This window comes from Camelus bactrianus, chromosome 11, assembly GCF_048773025.1.
Source record: "Camelus bactrianus isolate YW-2024 breed Bactrian camel chromosome 11, ASM4877302v1, whole genome shotgun sequence".
NCBI lineage: Eukaryota > Metazoa > Chordata > Mammalia > Artiodactyla > Camelidae > Camelus > Camelus bactrianus.
Window position 1 is genome coordinate 22,773,727 of NC_133549.1, and position 22,614 is coordinate 22,796,340.

A 22,614-nucleotide genomic window follows, 5' to 3' on the forward strand; every position below is an offset into this window, starting at 1 on the left:
GTCTGTTACCATGCTGGAATTCATATAACAGACTCTCGGGCCTAATTCTTACTCAACCAGCTGGTTCCTTAATTTAACGGTATCCAGTCATCCACCCAAAATCAGACAGTTAAAGCCTTCACTGGGACCCTGCTTACGAATCAAACATAAAATTAAAATAGAATTTTCAGTAGCTCTTTTGTTTGGCTCTAATGAACACAGGACACAGTTCCTACCTGCTGGGCGTGCCAGGGTTAACCTAGTGAGAAATGTCACATCCACTGTAAATAGATCTTACCACTTCTTGGGATTTATTCTAACTTGCTTCAGCCTTTCTACCCTTTGGTCTTCTTTTTCTTCCAGTTGCAGAGACTTGAGAGAGATACCATGAAGAACAGTACTTCTCTTCTGGAAAAGCCTACAGACAAGTGAATGCTCTCTCCCAAAAAGCCTCACCCAGGGCTTGATGAGTGTAGAAGAAGTCACATAATTTATCGTATAATTTGATGTTTAAAACCAGACATTTCCCTGATACTGAATGGTAAAATTAATAGGAAACTTACTTCTTTCTTGTTCCTTTTCATTCTTTCTCTGGGTAATTTGTCTTCTTAATTTGTTCACTTCTGCCTGACAGGATTCAACAACTCGCTCGCTCTTTTCTACGTCTGCACACACTGCCTGAGGGAAAAATGACAACAAGAACAATTAGTTTCAAATCCAAGTACGAGGCATCTCATGAGACAGCATCGGTCACAACCCTAGGAAGAGCCCGGAGACTTTATCAGGTAAGAAAGCAGACACCTAAGGCAGATCAAAACCACGAGGGTCCAAGAGACCAGTATTACTGTTATCCATGAACTGCTTTCTTAATTTTGTTAAGATGATTATGCTATTTAGGGAACACATTCTCCAAAGAGGAGGGTAAGATGGGAAAGACTGCATCTCTCCCCTTGCTGACTCATCTTTACTGACATGAAAAGGGAATATCTGACACCAGTCTAGTGTGGGGGGACGAACAAAATACAGGAATGAGAATCTTTCAACTTTTATTTATAATCAACAATCAAAAATCAGATGACATAAAGTTTTTTTTTAACAGAAACTATTTCTAATTAGGGAAAGTTGAAAAAGAAAATAAGCTTCAAAGTCAAGATTTAATAAAAGGTAACTATTTGAGACCATATCAATGCAATTTAACCATTCCTATCAGGGCACTGATATGATATTGGTGTTTGCAGGACAGGCCTTATTCGACAGGCAATGAATGTGTAAGAGCCACTTTGAAGCCTGCCAGACAGTGCCGACAGTCTGAAAATAGCATGGTCATGAATTCAGGACAAAAAGCTGTTTTTCACCGCACGTTCCTCCCATAGCAGAAATACCAGACACCGCCGGCAAGGAGGCCGGTCACAGCGAGTGAGGCTGTATGGAGTCCCTTCTGCGGCTACGTGTACCGTGACCCTAACTGGGAACACTAACACTGGAAACTGCCCTCTGCGCGCTTTCTTCTTCGCCCCAGGCTGACCTCCATCTGCTCTCCTCTTCCTCAGTAGCTGCCTTCATCCCTCTCTACTCCTTGGGGCTGTGCTCCTCACGCGAGGCTTTCTCCAGGCCTGGGACAGCTTCTTCAGCTCCACTGCTTTCCTTCTCGTCCTCAAAGGCTCTTTTGTTCTTAGGGCTTTACAGCAAATGACTCCTAAGAGTAACTTCGGGGGTGATGAAAAGAACGTGGGAAAGTCCTGCTAGCACCTAGTTCAGGACCTGGCTTGCAGGAGATGTTTCCATAAATATTTGTTGCATGAATGGCTAGGAATGAACAGGCTCCGCTGCATCCTCCCACTTGGGGGAGGCGGCTGGGGGCAGGGTGAGTGAACTGGAATTAGGAAGCAGAGCGTTACGGGTGCCTCTGGGTGCGGTCTCCACTTAGAGCACAACTTAAGAGCATGGCTGTGTTCTCAGCAGTCCTTCTTTAAACTCAGAAATACACTTCCTTAGAAAAGACACTGTCATTAAAGAGGTCACGAGTATTTGAGTATTTAAAATACTGATATTAATACTGGACCTCAGAGTCTCAACTTCAGGCACGCAATGAGGGAGACAGGCTTTTGTAGGCTGGCATGAGTAACTACCCCACACATCTGATACTATTTTGGGAAAGCACATTCTGCTTTTTGGACCACAATTCATTTGTCAGTTGGGAGATGATTAAAAATTAAAGTACAATTAAAAGCATTTGGGCAATATAAATAAGAGGAAAATTAATAAACAAATCAGTTACCTGCACTTTCTCCTGAAGTGCATTATAAACCTGATAAATCGCCCTGATGTCTTTCATTACTCCATCCTTGTCAAAAAAGTCAGTACTAGAAGACAGACAAAAAAAGATTCACAAAGTGATTAGAACTGCCACGAACTGGAAGACACTTTCTCATCATTTCTACCTTAATCTTAATGCTACAACTCCAAGGTGACAGCGTTTCAGCAATAATGCCCAGACCCCTAGAATTACAGGAGAAAAATAAAAGAGAACCCAAGTTACCAAGACAACTGAAAAATAATTTAAATTTTTATTTTTTCCTAGTTTGCTCTGAACATTTTCAGTGACCACAGTAAGCTTTTAGATCCTCAGAAATACACATACCCTATCGAAACTTTTGTATCTACTGCAAAAAGAAAAAAATTGTGGTAAATGATTAAAAAAGTAAGTACGGGTAAAAGTAAACTTCCTCTCAGTAGGCGTAAGATTTTGACGCACAGTGGTGGTGGGCTAGAGAATCACCTTGCTGCATTTTTCAGTGTTAATCATATCAAACGACTTCGCACTTCTCTACAGACCTTTTAAATACTGTTAACAAAAGAAAGGAAAAAAAAACATTTATTTTACCTTTCAACTTACCCATGTTCTTTAATAACTTTGGCATAACTCTGAGAAGTATTTGGCACTGAAGACACTTTATACTCTTGCTGGCTAGTGTTGCCTAGATTGGGAATAGCAAGGGATATCCTTTGATTATACCTGTGGGGAGGATTGAGAGAGATCATGTTAAAAGCACTGCTCTGCTAGAAGGACAGGTCTTGGCAATAGGAGTCTGAGCCCCCACACTGGTGAACTAGTAACAGGTCTCATGGAGCACCTACTTCCACACCCACCCAGGGATACATGAATTAGCAATTTTCTCCCCTGCCTTAAAGTAGAAACTTAACTGTAAACTCCTTGAGGGCAGAGGTAATGTCCGATGCATCTTTTTAATCTCCACAGCAACTGACAGAGTGCTGAGGAAGTTTTAAGTGCTCAAGGACCTACTGATTAGTGAAATCTCACAAATGGCTATTTAACAATTAATAATTATTTTCACTGATGGTGATTTAATTTATTCTACTATGAGTACATTTCTGGGGGGAACCCTTTCTGTTGTTTACAGACACCATGATTTTTTTTTTCTTTAACAAGTTCACAATGCAAAACCCTCATTAACCAGTAGGTGGATCAGTTTTACAATTTTGTCTTTGAAATCTATGTTTTAAAATTACAATCAGACTTTGAGAGCAATAAAACTGTATTTCTACATAATGTATTATGGAGAAGCAAATGACAAATTTCCAGCTGTTTACTTCTATAAGAACTGATGCGTAATTAACATCTTGCTAATACCTCTTGATTCAAAAACAATTTAAATTATGTAACTGACAGGAAAATGCCTACTCTAACCACAAAGAAAACTAGCTAAAGGAGAAAAACACTTTTCTTTAAAGATGCTATAAAATGTACGTTTTCCAAGTCATAAATCTCAGTTACTTGTATCTGCATCTTTCGTTTACGTGAGGCTGGTGGGAATGCTTTCCTTACCTTCGATTTGGTCTAAAGAGAACATATTCTAAAGCGTGAGTGGAATTGTTGGCGGTGGAGATGAAGCTGAAGAGAAGGAATACGAGGTCAGGCACCCCGAGGATGCGCGTCAGCTGCTTATGGATAACCTGCTCTCTGTAAGACATCTGCTGCTGCGTGTTTCGCCGGAATCTGTACCACCCGATAACTTTCTACAACAAAAACAGAAGAAAAAAAAGTATTAAAGGTTGCGTGAAATCTTACAAATTTAATTCTGAACGCAGCCACACAAACACCTGTACACAAATGTTCGTAGTAGATTTCTGTGCGATAGCTCAAAACTGAAAACGACCTAATTGTCCATCAATGGGCGAATGGATAAATAAACCATGGGGTATCCACACAGTGGAATCCTGCTCGGTAATAAAAAAGAACAAATTACTGACATATACGACACGGATGGATTCCAGAATAATTATGCTGAGTGAAAGAAGCCAGACCAAAAATAATAATAAGGGCATGTGCTATAGGATTCTATTTCACATAAAATTCTAGAAAATGAAAGGAAATCTATAGTGACATAAAGCAGTGGCTGCCCAGGGAGAGGAGAGAAGGAGGGGCTAAGAAAAGGGCATGAGGAGACTTCTGCAGTGATAGGTGTGTTCATTATCTTATTTTGATGATGGCTTCATGCATGTAGATATATATCAAAATGTATCAAAGGTCTAAATATACGCAGTTTATCACATGTCAGTTACACCTCAATACAACAGTTTGTAAAATTTCGCTTTGTCAGCTCTGACTGCAGCATACTTAATTGGTCAGCAAATTAAACTGACATGCACTTTGGAAGAGTACCTTTCACAGTGTGATCTGCTGGACATCTGGAAGACAGATGATGTAAGAGACATCTGGGAGTTCGCTACAGTGCTCCTGGGCCCCACCCACACCTGCAGAATCAGAATCTCTAAGGGTAGAGCCAGGAATCTGAATTTAAGATAAGTTCTCAAGTTTCTTCCCAATGCACATTAAAGTTTGAAAATCTCCATTGTAGAGATAATTAATTTTATCCTTTATAAGAAGAATAATCTTCATATAGCTTCTTTCTTGCCCCCAGCTGGCTATTACAAATATTTTTACTAATTGTCACAACAACCCTGGGAGATGGGTAATGTTTTCTCCACTGAGTTCATATCTCATGCAAGGAACTACAGGGAGCAAAGAAACAGTTCCTGCCCTTAGGGAGTGCTACTGAGAATAAAGCAATTATATTAAAGCAATTAATTCTGATATTCTTTAAATATAAAGAAAACCCAAACATTTCTGACAGTGTAACTCTTTTTTTCAAAAGAGATGTTTCATCCAAAGTCACAGAGCTAATGAGTGACAGCCAAAATCTGGAACCTGTCTGCCTGTCTTTTTCCACGGTACTCAATAACTTTAACATTCCACATTATTCACACAATGGTGGTCATGAAAGAGTGAAAAGCAGTTTTACTTAAAAAAAAAGTGAGTAAAATTATCAAGTGGCTAGAGTTGCTAACGTCAAAGAACATGGCTTATTTCACACGGGGTCTCAGCACTCTCTATTTTATGTTGGATTAGCTCCTCTGCGGGACTTGACGCATCTCAGACCCACGGCATCCCTGCAGAGGCCTGAGCAGCACTCAGCACATGGGCTGTTCTCATGAAATACTTACTGATTAACAGAATCCTGCAAGTGGCTGCTGGATGAGTACTAACGCTTTTCATTTATGCTGATTCTAATTGTTTCATTCCATTTGTATTTTGTGAGAAGTGGTGGGGGGGCTATAAATTTATTTTGGATATCAACTGATAGTAATCAACTTACTCATTTGCTATTGGCTAAAAAGATAAACCCCTTCATTCTGATCAATGAAAGATGAGATGCCAAAATAACTCATAATGGTGACATCCATGATTTTACCTTTTAGAGCTAGCAAGCTGGTTGCAAGACCACTGAGAAACTAGGTCACTGATGTGGAAGACCACAATTTTGATAGCTGTGTTTGGGCCATGATAAAAAATTATGAATATCTTTCCTTAAAACCTTATTTCTGCTGAAGTTTCAGACAATATTTCACAAAGACTTTCCACTCTACTCTCTGCGCTAGACATTCACTTACATTTTCTGGAGCCAAAGCAATTATCCCCAATACTGGGCACATTTGTCATGTTTAGGTTGTGTTCTTTTTGGCCTCATGATGGTATGAAGATGGCAGTATGTTTATCATTATCATTTCAGAGCAGATGCTTCCAAGAAGGCAGAAATTCTCCTCTCACTTGCTTTTTTGGCCTTAGCTCAAAATCCGAGGCTCATCAAAACTTCATAAACTCAATAAGGATTCTGCCAGAGCAGTAACTGAGCACACAACCACGCTGCACCTACTAGGGGATTTTCATAGCAAAAACATTAGCCTCTATTTTAAGCCTTAAAAAAAAAATTCTTTCAGCAATGTTGTGCAGTTTCTATATTTAGGAGCCACACATTTTTTAGTAAACATATTTCTATGTATTTTATATATTAATTACTATTGTGACAAAAATCTTTATTAGCTTGCATTTTCTAATGGATAATTCTAAGACTAAAGGAACTTTTAAAATTATTATGTGCTTATTTTATAAGAGTTCAACTTACTAAACTTTTGTTCAATTCTTAGGATTTTGAATTAAAGATTAGATTTGAAGCCTGACTAACAAAGAGTCAATTTTTGAAGTTTCCATCAGTACTTTCTTAATAGTCTTTTTTTTTTTTTTTTTTTTGGTTAAGTGGAGGTACTGGGGACTGAACCCAGGGCCCTGTGCATGCTAAGCATGCCTCTACCACTGAACTATACCTTCCCACTTCCATCAGTACTTTCTTGGAGAGTTAAGAATAACTAAAAATATTTTTATATATCAGATACTGTTTAAAGTACACATGTATTTTTAAGCCTAACATTTTAAATGCAACTTTGTAGGTAGTACCATAACCCTTCGGAGGTGAAGATACAATTTTGTACCATTCCTGGGGGAAAAACCCCAAACTAGAAACAACTATAAAGCTTTTCAGTCTGAATGCTATATATCATCGTTGCTATGGGGCCAAGAATTTGGATTTTGAAAAAAACCCTTAACAAGTTTATATTATGTATAAAGTGCCACAGGAAACACAATGAATGTAAAATACGGTCCCTGCCTTTACCAAATACCATGGAAAATAAAATAATTTCCAAGTCAACTGAGGCAACAAATTCCTATCTTTAATTGCAAAGGAAAATATAAACATTCGTTTAAGCACAAAGGTCTACAAAATTAAGACTGTGTATCAACTTTTAACTGTTTTGAGAATCCTGGCCCCAGGAAAAGCAAAGTTCACTCCAGTTAACAACCTACCACTGGTCTTCTGTGTCTCAAAACAGAAAACCCAATTTTAAAATCCCCAAATTGATTTGGAAATGTGTCCCTATCACCTACTGAAAACACTACATAGTAGAGTCCTTTTCTTTCTCAGTTTATTTTCAACGTCAAATACAAGTTTAAAACCCTCATCATGTGCAGTCTCCCCTCAGCAGCAGCATCTCTGCTCCACTTCCCAGAGTAACCACTGTTAGGTTGGTTGGTTTCCTTCCAGATCTTTTTCTGTACATGTAAACACTCATTCAGACGTTTGTTTTTACAAAACTAGGTTCAAATTACAATACTATTCTTTTCACTTAACTTCAAGATCTTTTTATGTCACATTACATGCGAATCACCCTCTCTTTTTAACGGCTGTTTCATATCCCATAGTATGGAGGTACCAATTTAATTTATACAACCACCCCCAACTGGTGGACATTTAGATTGCTCTCAAAATTCTCACTATTAAGCAAAGATGCAACAACATCTTTGTATGCTGAATTAAGAGGCCAGACTGCTGGGTTTAAATCTTGGCATGAACACTACCTGCTGGCAACCTTAAGCAAGTTACTTATCCTTAGTTGCCTCAGCTGTAAAATGGGGATGATGGGGATGGTAACAGCCATTTACCTCACAGGCTGTTACAAGGATTAAATGTGTCAATACGTGGAAGGTGCTTAGAACATGGCCTGGCACAGAGTTAAAGTGTTCAATAATGCCAGCTTTTCATCTTTGTGCCTAGATGCAATTATTTACTTGGGCCAGATTCCTAGAGATGAAACTGCATATTTAAAATTCTGTTATTGCAAAACTCTCCCCTTAAATGTCTGTGTCAACATACATTCCACCAACTATAGCTTCCCCATTTCCTGTGACCTTGCCGACACTGGATATAGAAATCCTTTTATACTTTTGCCAATCTAATGGGCAAAAAACCAGTATTATGTTTTGATTTACATTTCCTGATTGAAGATGAACACCTTTCCATTTACTTCTTGGCCATTTGTGGATTTCTTTTCTCTTTTCATAGTCTTTATTCATTTTTCTCACTTTAAATTTTTTTCATTTATTATAAAAATATTTCCTGGTACTTTTACTATGTAGTGAGTGCTCTAGACAACTGTGTTTCAGTAAGAATTCTCATGGAATAAATTTTAGTTTTACGAAGTATAATAAAGGTTCATTATCTAAAATATGAAACTAAATGGAATGAGGAGGTGAGGTGGTGGTTGGGGGAGGAAGATGGACTAAGACGCCAGAATATATGCTGCAGGCAAGTCACTGAAAATGAGAGAGCTCGACCGTCGCCTGTGGCTCCTCTAACCCACTTTCGCAGTTGGGCAGGTGACTAGGTTAGACTCTCTGCCAATATCGAGCATGTCCTGAGCTTGTTATCATCTGAAAAGCCATTTGTCCTTTCCTCAAACCTACCCCTCACACTTCCCAGTTTTCCTTTTATCTTACCCGCGTCTCTTTCTGCCTTTCCGCCCGACAGCGGTGCTGGGGGAGTACACTGGAAAGGCTGCTGACCTGCTCTAACTGCACTCAACTTCTGACGCCTTAGCAGTCCCACGCTGCCAGGATTATTTTTATGCACAGGTAATCTTTGAAAAGCTTTTTTATAATACATGCTTCTAACAAAGGCATTTTGTTTTCGTTTGACAAGTTGAAAACTTTCATTGGTACTTTTTTCCCCTCAAGTGATGTTTTAGTAACCAATCTATTTTTCTGGGATTACTACACCAAGGTGAAAAAGTAAAACCCTCACATAGTACAACAGAGTAAATTATAAATGAGACCATCAGATGATGGTGCAGCAATAAAACTTTGCTTCACTGTCAGTTCTGTTCAGACTTGCTTCCCATCCACAATCAGAACATCATATGCATGTGTTGACAGAAATAATAAACACATGACCTTTTGGAAAAGCATCTATATTCAACATTAATTGAACTTGAAAGAGTAACATATCCAAAGATATTTAACTGCAATTTACATTTTTTAGAAGTATTTTCCTGATTATAAAATTAATGCATGTATATTAAATATTGGCAAAATTATTTTTTTAATTACAAAATAGTAAGATAGAACCACCCAGAATCAACTCAACTATTGGTATCTTTCTGGATTATAGTTGTTTTTTTTTACTTCTGATTTTTACATAATGGAATCATATGTCTAAATTTTGTTCTATTGCTATACTGTACACATTGTGTCATATCCACAATTTACCTTTAAAATCTACTTAAGTTAACAGAACTCTTATATTAACATCAAATCACATTGTTTCATCTTATATTCCTTTCTGATTTTAAGTTAGGGTAGTAAGATAAGGAGTGATTTCCAAATCAGACTGGGCGACAAACAGAACGTACCTTTCTCCGATCTTTAAGAATCCTGTCCAAACTCTCTTCATTAACTTTGCTTGCATAGTCATAAAAACTGTTTTTTTTTAAGAGAAAAAAAATATTTTATTAAAATTACATAGTACTTTTACATGAACATGGTTAGCAACATGTGTCTATGGATCATCTAACCCTAAAAGTTGGTACTAAAGATGTAATTGTTTCTCTTCGATAGATATTTAAAGAGAAATCAATTTAAATGCCTTAGTGATATGAGGCATCTTTTGTGTCAAAGAATACTCAAGAGACTGCTACATTCAAAGCAAGCAATTATGAAACGTGTGGTTTCAAATGGATGTGACATCTTTTCTTTGTTTCTAAGTATCAATTACCTATGGAAAAAAAACACAGAAGCTCATTTTCTGAGAAATGAAGAAGGGAAATGAGTATTTGTTGAATCCTTAATAAGACACTCAGCTGCACGCTTCCTCATGTCAATTCCTTTCATTCTTGCCTAATGCTGGGAGGTAAGTACCAGTTCAGCCCAACAAGTCAAGACGTTTTATTCCCAGATAAAGATACTGAGGTTAAGTGACTTGCCCCAAATCACAGAGCTGGTAGATGGAAGAGCTGGGATGTGAAGCCAGGTCTGGCTAGTTTCAAACTGAACGCACTTCACCCCTAAAAGAGACCAGCCTGCCCAGGATGCTGTGGTGAGCAGTCTGGGCATAACGATGTGTGGGCTTCTCTACCACTGGTCATGGTTTTAGGAATGCCACCCTTTCTCCCCTCCCCCTAACACCAGAAGTCCAGGTCTTCTAAGGCAGGCAGGAGTTCACGATATAGTAAAAACACTGAATTAGGAGCCAGGAGATACCAGCTCCAGCTCAGTTCTGCTCCTCACTGTGTGATTTTAGGCAAGTCACTTTAACCTATCTGGCCTCCATTTCCTGTTTTGCAAAATAAAATTTGGAGTAGACAGAAGATTTCTAAAATTTCTTCCAGCTCTCAGAATTATCAGTCTATGATTTGAATTACAAGTTTATGAGTCTATGTTCTGGTACTACTTTGCTGACAGTATTTTAAGGAACCCCTCAGAAGGACAAGGCGGGGTATGCCTAGCAAAGCTTTGAATAGTCAGGGCCAAACAGGACCCTCTCGTGAACCAAAGGCTGTGTGTGGGACCAGGGCCTGACTCATTTCATTTGCTCTGAGATTCTTTTCAAATGAACTGCTGGTTCCTTGTTTCATTTCCTGCTCCTCTTTTTAGTTGTGTGTAAATCTAAGAGAGAGGAGGTTCTAAGCTACCCTGAGGCTTTGTTCACAGACAGCGGTCTTGCATAGTGACAATCCTCTGAAATAATGGGTAAGTGTGTGCGGGAGGGATGGGGGTTAGGTGGATGGCGAACATGACATAAGTCCCCAGGGGTTCTTGGGTGCAAGGGGGCTGGGTGCTCGGGGCAGCTGAGAGTGAGAGAGGGGTCAAGGTAAAAGCTGCAGGGAACACACAGCAGGAACAGCCAGGCACAAGGGGTTGGCAGGTGTTAAAGAAGGAAGTGCTGACCAGGAACGCTGAGTTGAACTAGCACGGGCAGCACTGCAAGGGAAGCCCTGGCCTGGATTTTGGGGAAGCAGAAGAATAGGACATCGGAGTTTTCAGAAACACAAGAGTTGAAATCATCACACCAGCCATCAGGTGGAAGGGCTTGGGGCTGAGAGTGAAGACAGAGGCTGGACTTGCGGTTTGGGGAGCAGAAGTCCAGCGTGTGGGAGACACTGGCTTTTTTCTTCCTCGCTGTTTGCCCTCCGTATGTTCTCTGTCATTTGCTCTCTCCCTCTGAATGTGTCTCCTCCCCTTTCTTTCTCTTTCTGTCCTTCAGTTGGTCATAATATGCAACTGGTGTGTATTAACCACAAAAAAGTAAGTTTCATGTTCCCTTTCCTGAAGTTTTAAAGTTGAACACTGAACATTTTTGTTTTTTGTTTGTTTGGGGGTTTTTTGGTGGGGAGGACATAATTAGGTTTATTTTTTATTTTTTTAATGGAGGTACTGGGGATTGAACCCAGGATTTCATGCATGCTAGGCATGTACTCTACCACTCAGCTATACCCTCCCCCCCACAACACTGAACACTTTTTATTCCTTTTAAAAACATTAACTATTTTTATCTGTATGTATCCGTGATTAACTTCCTTCTCTACGGTTGAAGAGCCCTTGTTAGGGAAGCTGGCAGAGACTTCCATTCTAAACTACTGAGGCCAAGATCTACACTGTCCCCCCACCCTCTTCCTAACTTAACACAGTGCCACATATACAATAAATGAGTGAATTTGGATGCCCTCAGTTATACTTCTAACTTTATAGCTATAATCATATACTGGTCCAAATTCACTAGTTTTTAATCAATTAATCTTTTAATAAGGACAAAAAGCTACAAAGAACAATGTGGCTTACCTAAAAAGTTTTGAACAAGGCTGATGATTATGAATTTCTGTAATTAGAAAGAAGAAATACATCTCAGTTAGTCATGTAAGATACACACAACTATAAAATAGCTCAGGATTAAAAAAAAACTTTAACCAAAATTTCAGACAATAAAAAGAGTTTTCCTCTCCCAAACAGTACGTGCACTAGTGGAGGCAGTGTGTCTTTTTGACACTTAAACTCAGGGACGCATTCTCAGAACGAAGTAAACTGGAGAATGAGCATTCTGTTTCCATTTGTCCATGTGTGATGAGCACGCATCTGAAAGCTTTTATTCAGGAACATGCGCTACTCTGTGCCCTTATTCAATCTTACCTATTTAAACAAAGCCTAAGAGAAAAAAGTAACCACTGACTGGAAGCTATTAATCAAGGTGGGTAAAAGCTGTGAGCACAGTTCGGGGAGAGGAGGGCCTTAACCACCCTGCTGCCATCAGTAACCTGCCAACGACACAGGACAACTGGGCAAGGTGTTTTGAAGTGGAAGGGAGGAAACTCTCCAAGTTTATTAACCCTTTCAAAGATTTTCAGCACTAAGGGAAACAGTCATTTATAAGGCAGATCCTAATGGCTCTGAAAAGACTGCTGTGATTAACCATACTGAACAATGTCTTCAAGTCATCAGGGGGCTTAGGGTCTGGGTGGCTTTATAAGACCATGAAACTAATTAACCACGCAAAGCTATTATTAACATTCTTCTAGACAGTGACTGTTGTCACCTGCTGTTTATAAAGCCACAGCCACAGAGTTCTAGCTGCAACTGTAGCTCAATTAAAATGAAACCACCACTCTGAAGGTCATGAGGCCGGGCCCATTAGCTTCTGTCCTGATGTCAGTGCTGCCAAAACGCACGCAGAAATGCCAATTCTTTCACAGGAAAGAAAAGTTCATGTGCCTGGTATAACTGCGGACATAGGGATGCAAATAAAATCTCATCTAGAAATAGTTCTTTCTTTTATCATCAAAGATGGTACAGTACACCATCATAAGTTATTTCAGAGATACTGTTAGTGAAGTAATTAAAATGTGGAACGTTTGTAGTAAAAACGATAGAGTTCAGGGAAAAGGCAAAAAAAAAAAAAAATCCCCCATCTTCAACTTTAAAGGAAAGAATATTTTGCTTAAGAAAATCCCTAGAGTAAATTCTGAGCTTTGCATACACACTCCTGTCATCAATCCGCCGCAGCGGGCTTCTTCCATGATTTACACCCTGGATTAGAGGCACACTGCAGATACGCTCTAGATACCATGCGGTATTTTCTAAAGGAAGTTAAAGCTTTCCTGTACATGATTTTTGCAATACCTAACAAAGCACTCCGTGGACAAAACAGGGTGACGGTCTCAAACACGAAAAGCTGCAGACTGGAAGGAAGCTGGCGGGCACGGCAGCTGCCAGGTAGGTTTCTGGAGGCAGGCGGAGACGGGGCAGCCTTGTAGGGGATTCTAGAGTGTTCTCTTCCTGCAGAGCTCGTCCACACGGTAGACGCCTCTTCCTGTACATGTGCCGTCTCTGCAGTCATTTCTCTAGAAATCCCACTGGGACACACTGCTGGGCTTGCTCATCCTGCCGGTGGGTGAGCTTCACAGCTCCCGTGCCGCTCCCTTCCGCGCATGGCCCCGTTAACTAAGGGAGCGCTTCTGCTGCTGCCTCCGCCCTGCCACTGCCAGCACTAAGGGCGGACAGCGCCGCTTAAAGTGAGCACAGCTTTAAAAATTAATACGTATTCAAAACAAGAGGCAGATACTTCGTGCTCAAAATGTGATATTCTATGCAAAGCCCTCCTTGCTATATAGTCAGGTAGGGTGTCTGTGCATGGATTCAGACTTTTTCAACAAATGAGAAATTTGGCCAATTTATTTTATTGAGAACACTTTATTCTGGAGGTTAAGCTATGCCAGAAAATTTCTTCACACTGGTGGTATGGAATACTAATCACAGCACGTTACCTAATGTTTGGCCTTTCAATCCAGGTTTTCCAGAGGCCCTGGTTTACATTTTCTAATATGCATTTATTTTTAAAAGAAGAATATTACAGTGATAACAATACATTTATGATAATACTAGCAAATACTTTGTTCATGAGATCCATGATGGTTTCAAACAATGAACTAAATGTAGCTAATAAATTAAACACTGAACAGCAAAAGATGGTTGTCATGGCACTGTGCTAGCTGGGACCTCTACTGATTGGTGATTCCCCGTATCTACCGTCCCATGGAAACTGGCATTTACTGCAAGAACTCAAAGGTTTATGAATCAAAGATACAGTATACTATGCTGGAGAATTTGCATTACTTTACCATTACTATTTCTTTAAAGATAAATGGCCAAAACACTCATCAGAAGTGCTACTTCTGTGATCATGCCAGGCAAGAGAGCTCTTTCTTGCATGGTTTGCTGTCAGGTGTATCTGGCATTTTAGCCTTCATATCCCAAACTGCTTTTGAAAACCCAAGGGCAAACAATAAATAACTGCGCAAATGGCCAAAGAAATCTAATTTTCTATTTTAGGACTTTAAAGAGTTAAGCAAAATAAGACACAAAAACAAAACCTCAATGGAAGAATAGCTATACATAGTATGTCAAGTGCCAAGTATTTATGTAACAAGCCAATATTGTGGGGAGTGGTTTTTAGAGTTCTGGGCCTGTGGGAAACAGCTGTCCTTCATTTTGCCCCAATCCTGAGCACCTCAGTCCCTTCCCCTGGCCCCTGACCCCGGCACTAGAGGGCTGTGGGGACAGGCTGAGACTGATGATCCGGCCTCAGCACAACCGAACCTGCCACAAACCACTCACCTTCAATCATTCTGTTTCCGTCACACAGGAACACGCCAGACTCCCTGCATGTTTTACGCGCTCTTTGCTCTGTGATCTCCTGAACTTACCGCCCACTTGCCCTAAGTTCACCTCCTTCGTGGCATCTCTACTGATTTAACCCACTAGTAGTTTTTTTTTCTCAAACTCATGAGATTCTCTGTTTCCTCCTTACAGCTCTCATTGTGCACTCTGGCGTTTTCTCTGCTCCTCTCATCCTCGCCCTAGTCCTGGAAGGCAGGAAGGATCCGGAAACCCTTCTCACCGCCAGCAAATGCCTCGCACCACGGACGTCCTTCCATAATTGTTGGCTGCATGAATGAGTGAAATGTCCCTTGCTTTGCTTTGAGCGTCAGGATATGTTGTTTGATGATACGCTCAAGGTGCAGCTGAAAGGACTACGACCCCTATTTATTAAGAGGAGACTGATCCAAAGAGAGTGGATGCATCTACAAATATTCCTTCATTTTCCCCAGCAACCTCCCCCAAAACCAACTGTTCGGCTTATTTCTTGGAAGGCTGGGGAGGGTTAACAAACATCTCACATAAACAAGCATAAACATCTCTGCCGGAGCCCTCCAGGAAGGACCAGCACAGCACAGTCTTTCATTACAGTACGAGGTGATGCTGACAATGGGCAGAGCCCGGGGTGCAGACGTGAAGTCCACGGTGGTTGTGGAGACAATCAGCACAGCACCGCATGGCAACCAGCCGGGCTGGCCCCCTAGTGGGTGAGGGGCAGCTTCACCGAACACCTCAACTTCCAGCCACGCACTGTGAGTTTACACGGACTTACAAAAACATGTCCTATCATTTAGTAATGCAAATCATCGGCACTATGATTTGAGTGGCTTTCTATGTACTCTTTTAATCTATTATTAGATTAAAAATCAAAGGCCAAAATTAATTAAAAATTAATGAAAATAATTAAAAATTAAGGGCCAAAGAACAAAACAAGCAGCATATACATGAGAAGAGTATTTCTAAGGCCAGTGATAAACTCACCAATTACTTGCAGAAATTCTGTGTTGCTGATTTGGGAGTCACTGATGCTGAAGGTTTCCTCTTGTCTTACCTCTCCCAGCAAAAATCCTTCCTAAAAGTAATAAATGAAAATAGTTGCGACTAAAAGTAAAAATGACTTTTACTGGAATTAAGAGGAATTGAGGACATAATAATTTTAACAATAATCCAAATAAGCTTGCCATGTACTATTCCATAAGCCAACAAGTAAGACTAAAGCAATTTGAGATATAGCTATTAACTGGATTATTCCAAAAAAGGATTCTACGACAGGATGAAATATTATTTTAATCCCTTCCCCCAAAACTCTGGTTTTTTTGAAGTGAAAATAAGAAGAGTAAATTCATCACCTAAATCCTACTAAATGTAACAACCAATGTTAAAAAACTTTAGAAAGCAGAAATATTCCAAGGCTGTTTTCTTAAAGCAGCATGTAATTTATTTCTCCTTGTTATAAAAACACTGCTAATGACAAAAGGATAAAGAAGTTAATACAATGCACAATTAATTGCTCTTGTATAGGCTGGTATGGGAGCTTAGGATCTCATCAAATAAATTTCTTATCACTCACATGAAAGTTTTCTCTCATAAATGCTGTGGTTAACTGACTTACACCCCTGGAGGACACACACCACTACCATCAAGTCTGGATTACTCAGCAGCATACAACCTACTGTTTGAGTACTTGCTGCAGTGTTCACCACAAGCACAGTTGGAGAACATACACTCTAAGTGTCAAAATAACTTCCCTGCAGGTGGTGAACTAATAGGCTGTCCTGGACTCCCCTTCCCGGAATATCCACGTGACTTACTCCTTCCCTCCATCCAGCTCTTCACTCTTCTGGCACTTATCAGAGAGCCCTTCCCTGGCCAGTGTAACAGAAACAGAGCATGCCAGACACGCTGTTCCCTTCACCCTGCATCCCTTTTCTTCTTTGTCTTCTCACTATCTGCCATGTTACATATTCATATGTATTGACAAATGCCTACTCCCAGTAAGATATACGCTCCATGAAAGCAGGGACCCTGTGCTTGTTCACTGTGTATCTCAGCACCCAGCACATGAGGTGTCAAATAAATGCTGGTCGAGTACATCTGTTGAAACAATGTCCTTTCTATTCTAGGTTGACCCTTCGAATCAATGAAAGAAGTTTCCTTGTTTAAAAACATTCCCAGTTGGAATCAGTGGGAGTGAGGAGGGAGAGACAGATGCTTTACAGCATAGCTTTGTATTGGATTAGGGGTGTGGATTATCCTAACATCCCAAATACCATGTACAGGGCATCTCTCAAATGTGAGTAATATATAGATCCCCTTAAAAAAAAATTCTCTCAGACTCAGAGTGTCCATGACTACTAGTCTTGAAAAACACTGACTAAAGAGGCTTGTTTTATCCTATGGAAGTCTTTCAATTATGAGTTCTCACTACAAAAGCCAAGCTTTGTCTTTGTAACAGGTTAAAAAAATTTTTTAATCAATGTGAAAAATACAATTTAAGATTCCTACAGAACTTTAGACTTCAAGAACATAACTACACCTAACTACCTCCCTCCCTCCTACTAAAAAACAGAAGGAAAAAAAAAAGAACATATCTACAGATTCCTAGTGTTGAATAGTTCAAGGTTGTCAGATTTAGCAAACAAAAATGCAGGACACCCAGAAAAATTTGAATTTCAGATAAACAATGGATAATTTTTATGTAATAAATGGGATATACTTATACTGAAAAATAATTTACTACTTCTGAAATTCCAATTTTTCTGGGTGCCCTATATTTTATCTGGCAACCCTACCACAAGCCTCAGTTTGAAAAAGTCAACAGTGACATTAAGACATTCCAAAGCCAAGGAAAACATAAATGTTTATTTATCTACTGGTCTGGATTATCTGGGCTACTGTTACTTTATAACTGCAGGCAAGCTATGGTGTGTAGGCTAAATCCAGTCTAATGCCTGTTATTGTATGGGATTACAAGCTAAGACTCGTTTCTACACTTTTAAATTGTTGAAGAAAAAATAAAAAATAGGAATAATATTTCATGACAAGTGAAAATTAGATGAAATTAAAATTTTCAGTGTCCATCAATAAAGTTTTGTTGCAAACAGTCATCCTAATTTATTGTCTATGGCTGCTTTCTCCCTACGACAGCAGAGCTGAGTAGTTGCTAATGAGACCACACGGCTCACGAAGCCTAAAACATTTACTGAATGACCCTTTACAGAAAAAGTTTGCTAACTCCAGCTCTACTGAAGAATGAGTGGTTTTAAACGAATTCTTGCCAAGACAAAACAAGAATGTACTACAAAAACTAAGTTTGGTTCTTCAGCTTCAAAATATATGAAATTAAAATTAAAGTATTCCACTTCTATAACTGTAGCAGGGTTACTATAAACAGGTATTTTCGTGTAAGATACAAGTTGCAAACTACTACCATTGGTGAAAATTTCTATGAAGTCTAGCACCATGCCTGGAACAGCATAGATAGTAAAGAGTCATCTCTTGAATTAAATTAATAGCAATCTAAGTAACATGGCCATCTCAACGCAGTTTGTAAAAAAAAAGATCCATTTCAACAGGTTGCTTATTCTTACAGTAATTTTACCTTATACACAAACTGTGACATTAGTAGGCACTCCAAGAACTAGAGAGGTTAAAAAGCATTATTGAAACCATATTTAATACTTCCATGGGGCACCAGGAGTATCACAAACCACCTATACATGAACTGCATTACATTATTGAATAGCTGGCTGCAGTATCAAAGGCCTTAGTATCCAGAGACAGGAGCTGCCACTGGAAAAACCCATGCTGTGCATATTCGTATCATTAATCTCTACCATCAAACTGAAGAGATGAAAGGTGCCATCCAACTTACTAATGGAATCACCTATGAAATCAGTTTTTATTAATGGACGCTAAGATTGCAGACATCAAACCACATCCAGTTCCTTCTTCTGCAGTGTATCATTTTGCTTTGTAATGACAACCACAACACCCTCCCCACGTTTATTTAATGACTTTGAATAATCACTACTAAAATCATTGAAAACAATCCCTCAATTTAGTGGGCAAATACTTAAAAATAAAAATTACCTAGTTTCACAAACAATTTCCATCCAGAGGCCAATAACATTAAAAATGCATTTCCTATCACTCATACGCAGGCCTGTCACTTCCCTATTTCACTGCGACTAGTTCCGTGGTGTTAGAACATTCGCCAAAGAATTAAACATGCAACTTCAAGGCAAGTAGACCCCACACCTAACACTCCGGGTTACATTCTCCATTTTCCACGAGGCGAAGAAAACACAGGATCGAATCTAAAAGTATGAATAGTGACAGCCATGGTTTCCCTTGTCGCACCCCACAACAACCTGTCAGACCAGCGGGCGCGGCTGGGTGCCTCGGCTCGCAGGCTAAAGCCGGGTCACTCGACTCCTTCCCGACCCCGGACGCCCCTCACAACTCTAAAAGCCTGACTCTCAGGGAGGGGCAGGCGCTCGGTTTCCACTAAGCGACTCCTGACACTACCGGCGGCCGGCCGGGAAAGCTTTGCTACATAGGAGGCTGCTGTCTCGGGACGGACAGGCGGCGGAAGGCACCGACCAAGGGGGCCCATCTCGGGGGCGAAGAAGCCCCGGGCAGCAGGGGTTCGCCGGGGGCGGGAGCCTTCTGGGTCACCAGTTCCTCAGGCCAGCCCGAGGGGCGAGCCGCGAGTGATCCCGGCTTGGCCGCAGGCGCGGGCCTGAGACCGAGGCTGTAGGCCCCCCAGCAGCCGCGGCGGGGGGCCCAGCACCTACGTGGTCGGCGTTGCTGTTGGCGCTGTGGAAACACACAGCGCTGAAGGTGTAGCCCGAAATGGAAGCCGCCATGATGGAAATCTCCAACTCCCCCATCATGCCCCGCGGAGGGTACATAGCCTTCCGGCTGGCCCTGCCCCTTGGCATCCTGGGAAATGAAGTCTTCGGAGGGTGAGGTCAAGGGGCCTGAGCGCCTGGGAGACCAGAGATCAGAATCGATCCCAGCACTGTACCCTCCGCTTGGGTCTCGCGCCCAGCACATCCCAGACACTGCCTCTTCTCTACAGCTCTTTGTAGTTCCCCAAACAGGTTTTTCTCTCGACAACCGAGACTTTTAGTATTAAAAGCCAGCATTTGCCATGTTCAAGGATAAAAAGATGTGATTTCAATTTTTACTTGACCACTCTGGCTTTAGTGTAGAGAAAACAGTGCCTGGAAGGGAGAGCAGGAAAGGGAGGCTATCCCAAATAATCCAGAAGTTGGATGACAGTGGTTTGGAGGTGGTTAGCAGTGAGATGGTGGTAGCAATGGAGGTGTTAAGAAGCAATTGGTTTCTGGGTACAAAAGAAGACAAATTTAATGAAAAATCATGGAAAGAAGATAAAAACAACAAATAATAATAACATAAATAATAAATAACAGGGAAGATGAACTACAACTAGCTTCAGGGAAAAACAGTAATCTTTCTAATCATTATTCTTCAATTTGTTCAGTCTTTCAGGTTCAAAACTGGGCTTTTAATCTCTCACAAAGCTCTTTCTGTCACACTTTTCCCAAGCTCAGCAAACAACTGTATTCTGACAGCAGCACAGGCCAACAACCTTGGAATATTCTCGATGTTTTCCTTTGATCAGTCGGCACAGTCTTCAAAATATATCCAGAATCCTACAACTCACCACCACCAGCACACATATCACAGTGGTGCAAGCCATCATCACAGCCCCTAACTCAAGGGGTTTGAACTGGAGGCAATTTTGCAGCTTGGGACATTTTGCAAAATTGAGACATTTTTGGATGACACGACTAGGGGAGGGTCCTACTGGTTTTTTACTGGTTATGGGCCAAGGATGCTGCTAAACATCCTACAATGTACAGGACATCCCCTTACCACAAAGAATAATCCCACCCAAAATGTCAATTAAATGAGGTTGAGAAGCCCTATCTATATCCCCACTTCTGCCTTTAACCCTTTCCCTGCCAAGTCTATCCTCAACATACTAGCCAAAATGGTCATGCCAAAGCTTAAATTTAAATCATGTTGCTTTTTGGTCAAATCCCAAAACTTACAATGACCTAACTCCTTTGTTTCCTGCTGCTGTCCCCTTTGTTCACTCTGCTACAGCTACACTAGTCTTCTTTCTGCTTCCTGGATATCCCTATCTTGTTCTACCGCAGGCATTTTGGACTCACAGTTCCTTTTGCCTGGAACACTCTTCTCCCGGAAAGCTGCAAGGTTTACTCCATTATCTCTGCTCTAGATGTGGTGATGTGCAACCCAGACCTCCCCTTGCAGGACTGACTGAATTATTATCCCTGCTGCTGGGGAAGTTGTCCTCTCCTGGAATTATTCTTAGTGGAAGAGAGTCTCATTGCCCAAGGTCAATCCTCCTTTTCTGAGCAAACAAGCATTCAATGTCGGGTCAGTGTAGGTGAACAAAGGCCCAGATCCTGCAATCCAACTTGGGAAAATTCCAAAGGATCATCCCAGCTTCACAGTGCCCTGTCAGGGGAGTGGGTGTTAGCTAAGGCTCTGCTGTGATGGTCCCCCAGCCTCACAACTTCCTCTAATTCTGCTTCTTTCTCTTTCACAACAGGTGGTGATCTTGAGAGCACTCCCTAATAAATTTCTTTCATGTTCATCTCATTCTTACACTCTGCTTCCCTGGGGACATAACTTGTGACAAACTCTTTTAGGTTTTCACTCACCCTCTCAGAGAAACCTTCTCTTATGACCCAAACCAGGATTGCCTGGAACTTGATTGTTGTTTTACCAATTGGGAAGCATTTGAGAACTCTTGAAAGCATGGTTTCAGAGAAGTTGTAGGTGAGCAGGGTTCCAGGCTGCAGGGATGCACAGAGTGAGAGGGACACAGGCAACGCAGGGTACTCTCGGAGCCTCCCTCTGCCTCATGTAACAGGCACCTGGTGGGAGGGACTGTGTTACTTGGCACATTCCAGCTTCTCCCTGGTGATGGGCAGTTCTGTTGGGATCAAGCTTCTTCACACCCCTCCCTGCCCCAAGAATCTGTTACCCTGGGTAATCAGAGGTGGTGCCCCACACCGCCTTCAGGACTAAACAGCCAGAGCAATCCTGGAGCCAGAGAAGGAACTCTGTATAAACCGTGGTTTTTTTCCAGGGCTCCATACCAACAACTGTTTATAGCATTCATCACACACAGCAAAATCAGCTTAAGTGTTGGCAAGACATCAGATTGAAGACGGCTTTATCTTTCATGGGTGCTTCTTAATGAGAAGCTAAAACTTTTTAAGACCTATTCAGTCACATTCAAGCTACTCTCTCAAGCATCGAGTCTAGAAAAGATCAAAACAACCATTTGCTCAGGGCAGCACTAATTGGCTGTGGCATCCGCTGGTTTTATTACTCTGTAATAAGGTTACTTACGCACTTTCTTGAGTTCTTTAATCACCATACACATAGATTCCCATCTGTCTTTTACCGTATTCTATCACCAGCAGTTGCCTGAAGATCTTGGAACATCTTGCATCAGAGGAGATGCACATGCGGTCCTAATCGGGGTTTCTGTGCTCTGGAAAGGCAACGGTTGATGCTGGTTACCTCCAGGGACTTGTTACTGGGCTTGTCTGCCATGTCAACGGAAACGTGGCCTAGGAAACAGACGTTTTCGTTGGAAGGCAGCCTTGCTAGGGGCCTTTGAGATGCTTGCCTAGGGCATTGGACTACAAGTATTTCATTGCCAC

The 22,614-nt window shown here is 41.0% G+C and overlaps 1 protein-coding gene and 2 long non-coding RNA genes across 3 annotated transcripts in view; 2 read left to right on the plus strand and 1 right to left on the minus strand.

Annotated features, from left to right (window-relative positions):
- LOC141579066 (uncharacterized) overlaps positions 1-536 on the plus strand; it is an 18,196-nt gene extending 17,660 nt beyond the window's left edge. The window contains exon 3 of the long non-coding RNA XR_012510071.1: positions 343-536. This is a non-coding gene — a long non-coding RNA (uncharacterized LOC141579066). The remainder of the gene's footprint in view (positions 1-342) is intronic.
- The window catches only part of ABRAXAS2 (abraxas 2, BRISC complex subunit), a 23,302-nt gene extending 3,529 nt beyond the window's left edge, over positions 1-19,773 (minus strand). The window contains exons 1-8 of the mRNA XM_010952791.2: positions 19,675-19,773; positions 15,857-15,947; positions 12,008-12,044; positions 9,583-9,649; positions 3,827-4,017; positions 2,876-2,995; positions 2,258-2,342; positions 543-657 (exon numbers count right to left, since the gene is read on the minus strand). Coding sequence (XP_010951093.1) covers positions 543-657; positions 2,258-2,342; positions 2,876-2,995; positions 3,827-4,017; positions 9,583-9,649; positions 12,008-12,044; positions 15,857-15,947; positions 19,675-19,773 — 805 coding nt within the window. The remainder of the gene's footprint in view (positions 1-542; positions 658-2,257; positions 2,343-2,875; positions 2,996-3,826; positions 4,018-9,582; positions 9,650-12,007; positions 12,045-15,856; positions 15,948-19,674) is intronic.
- Positions 9,669-15,850, plus strand: LOC141579065 (uncharacterized). Its single transcript, XR_012510070.1, has 3 exons — positions 9,669-10,079; positions 10,823-10,918; positions 15,029-15,850. It is a non-coding gene; the product is annotated as an uncharacterized LOC141579065 (long non-coding RNA).
- Positions 19,774-22,614: the final 2,841 nt, after the last annotated feature.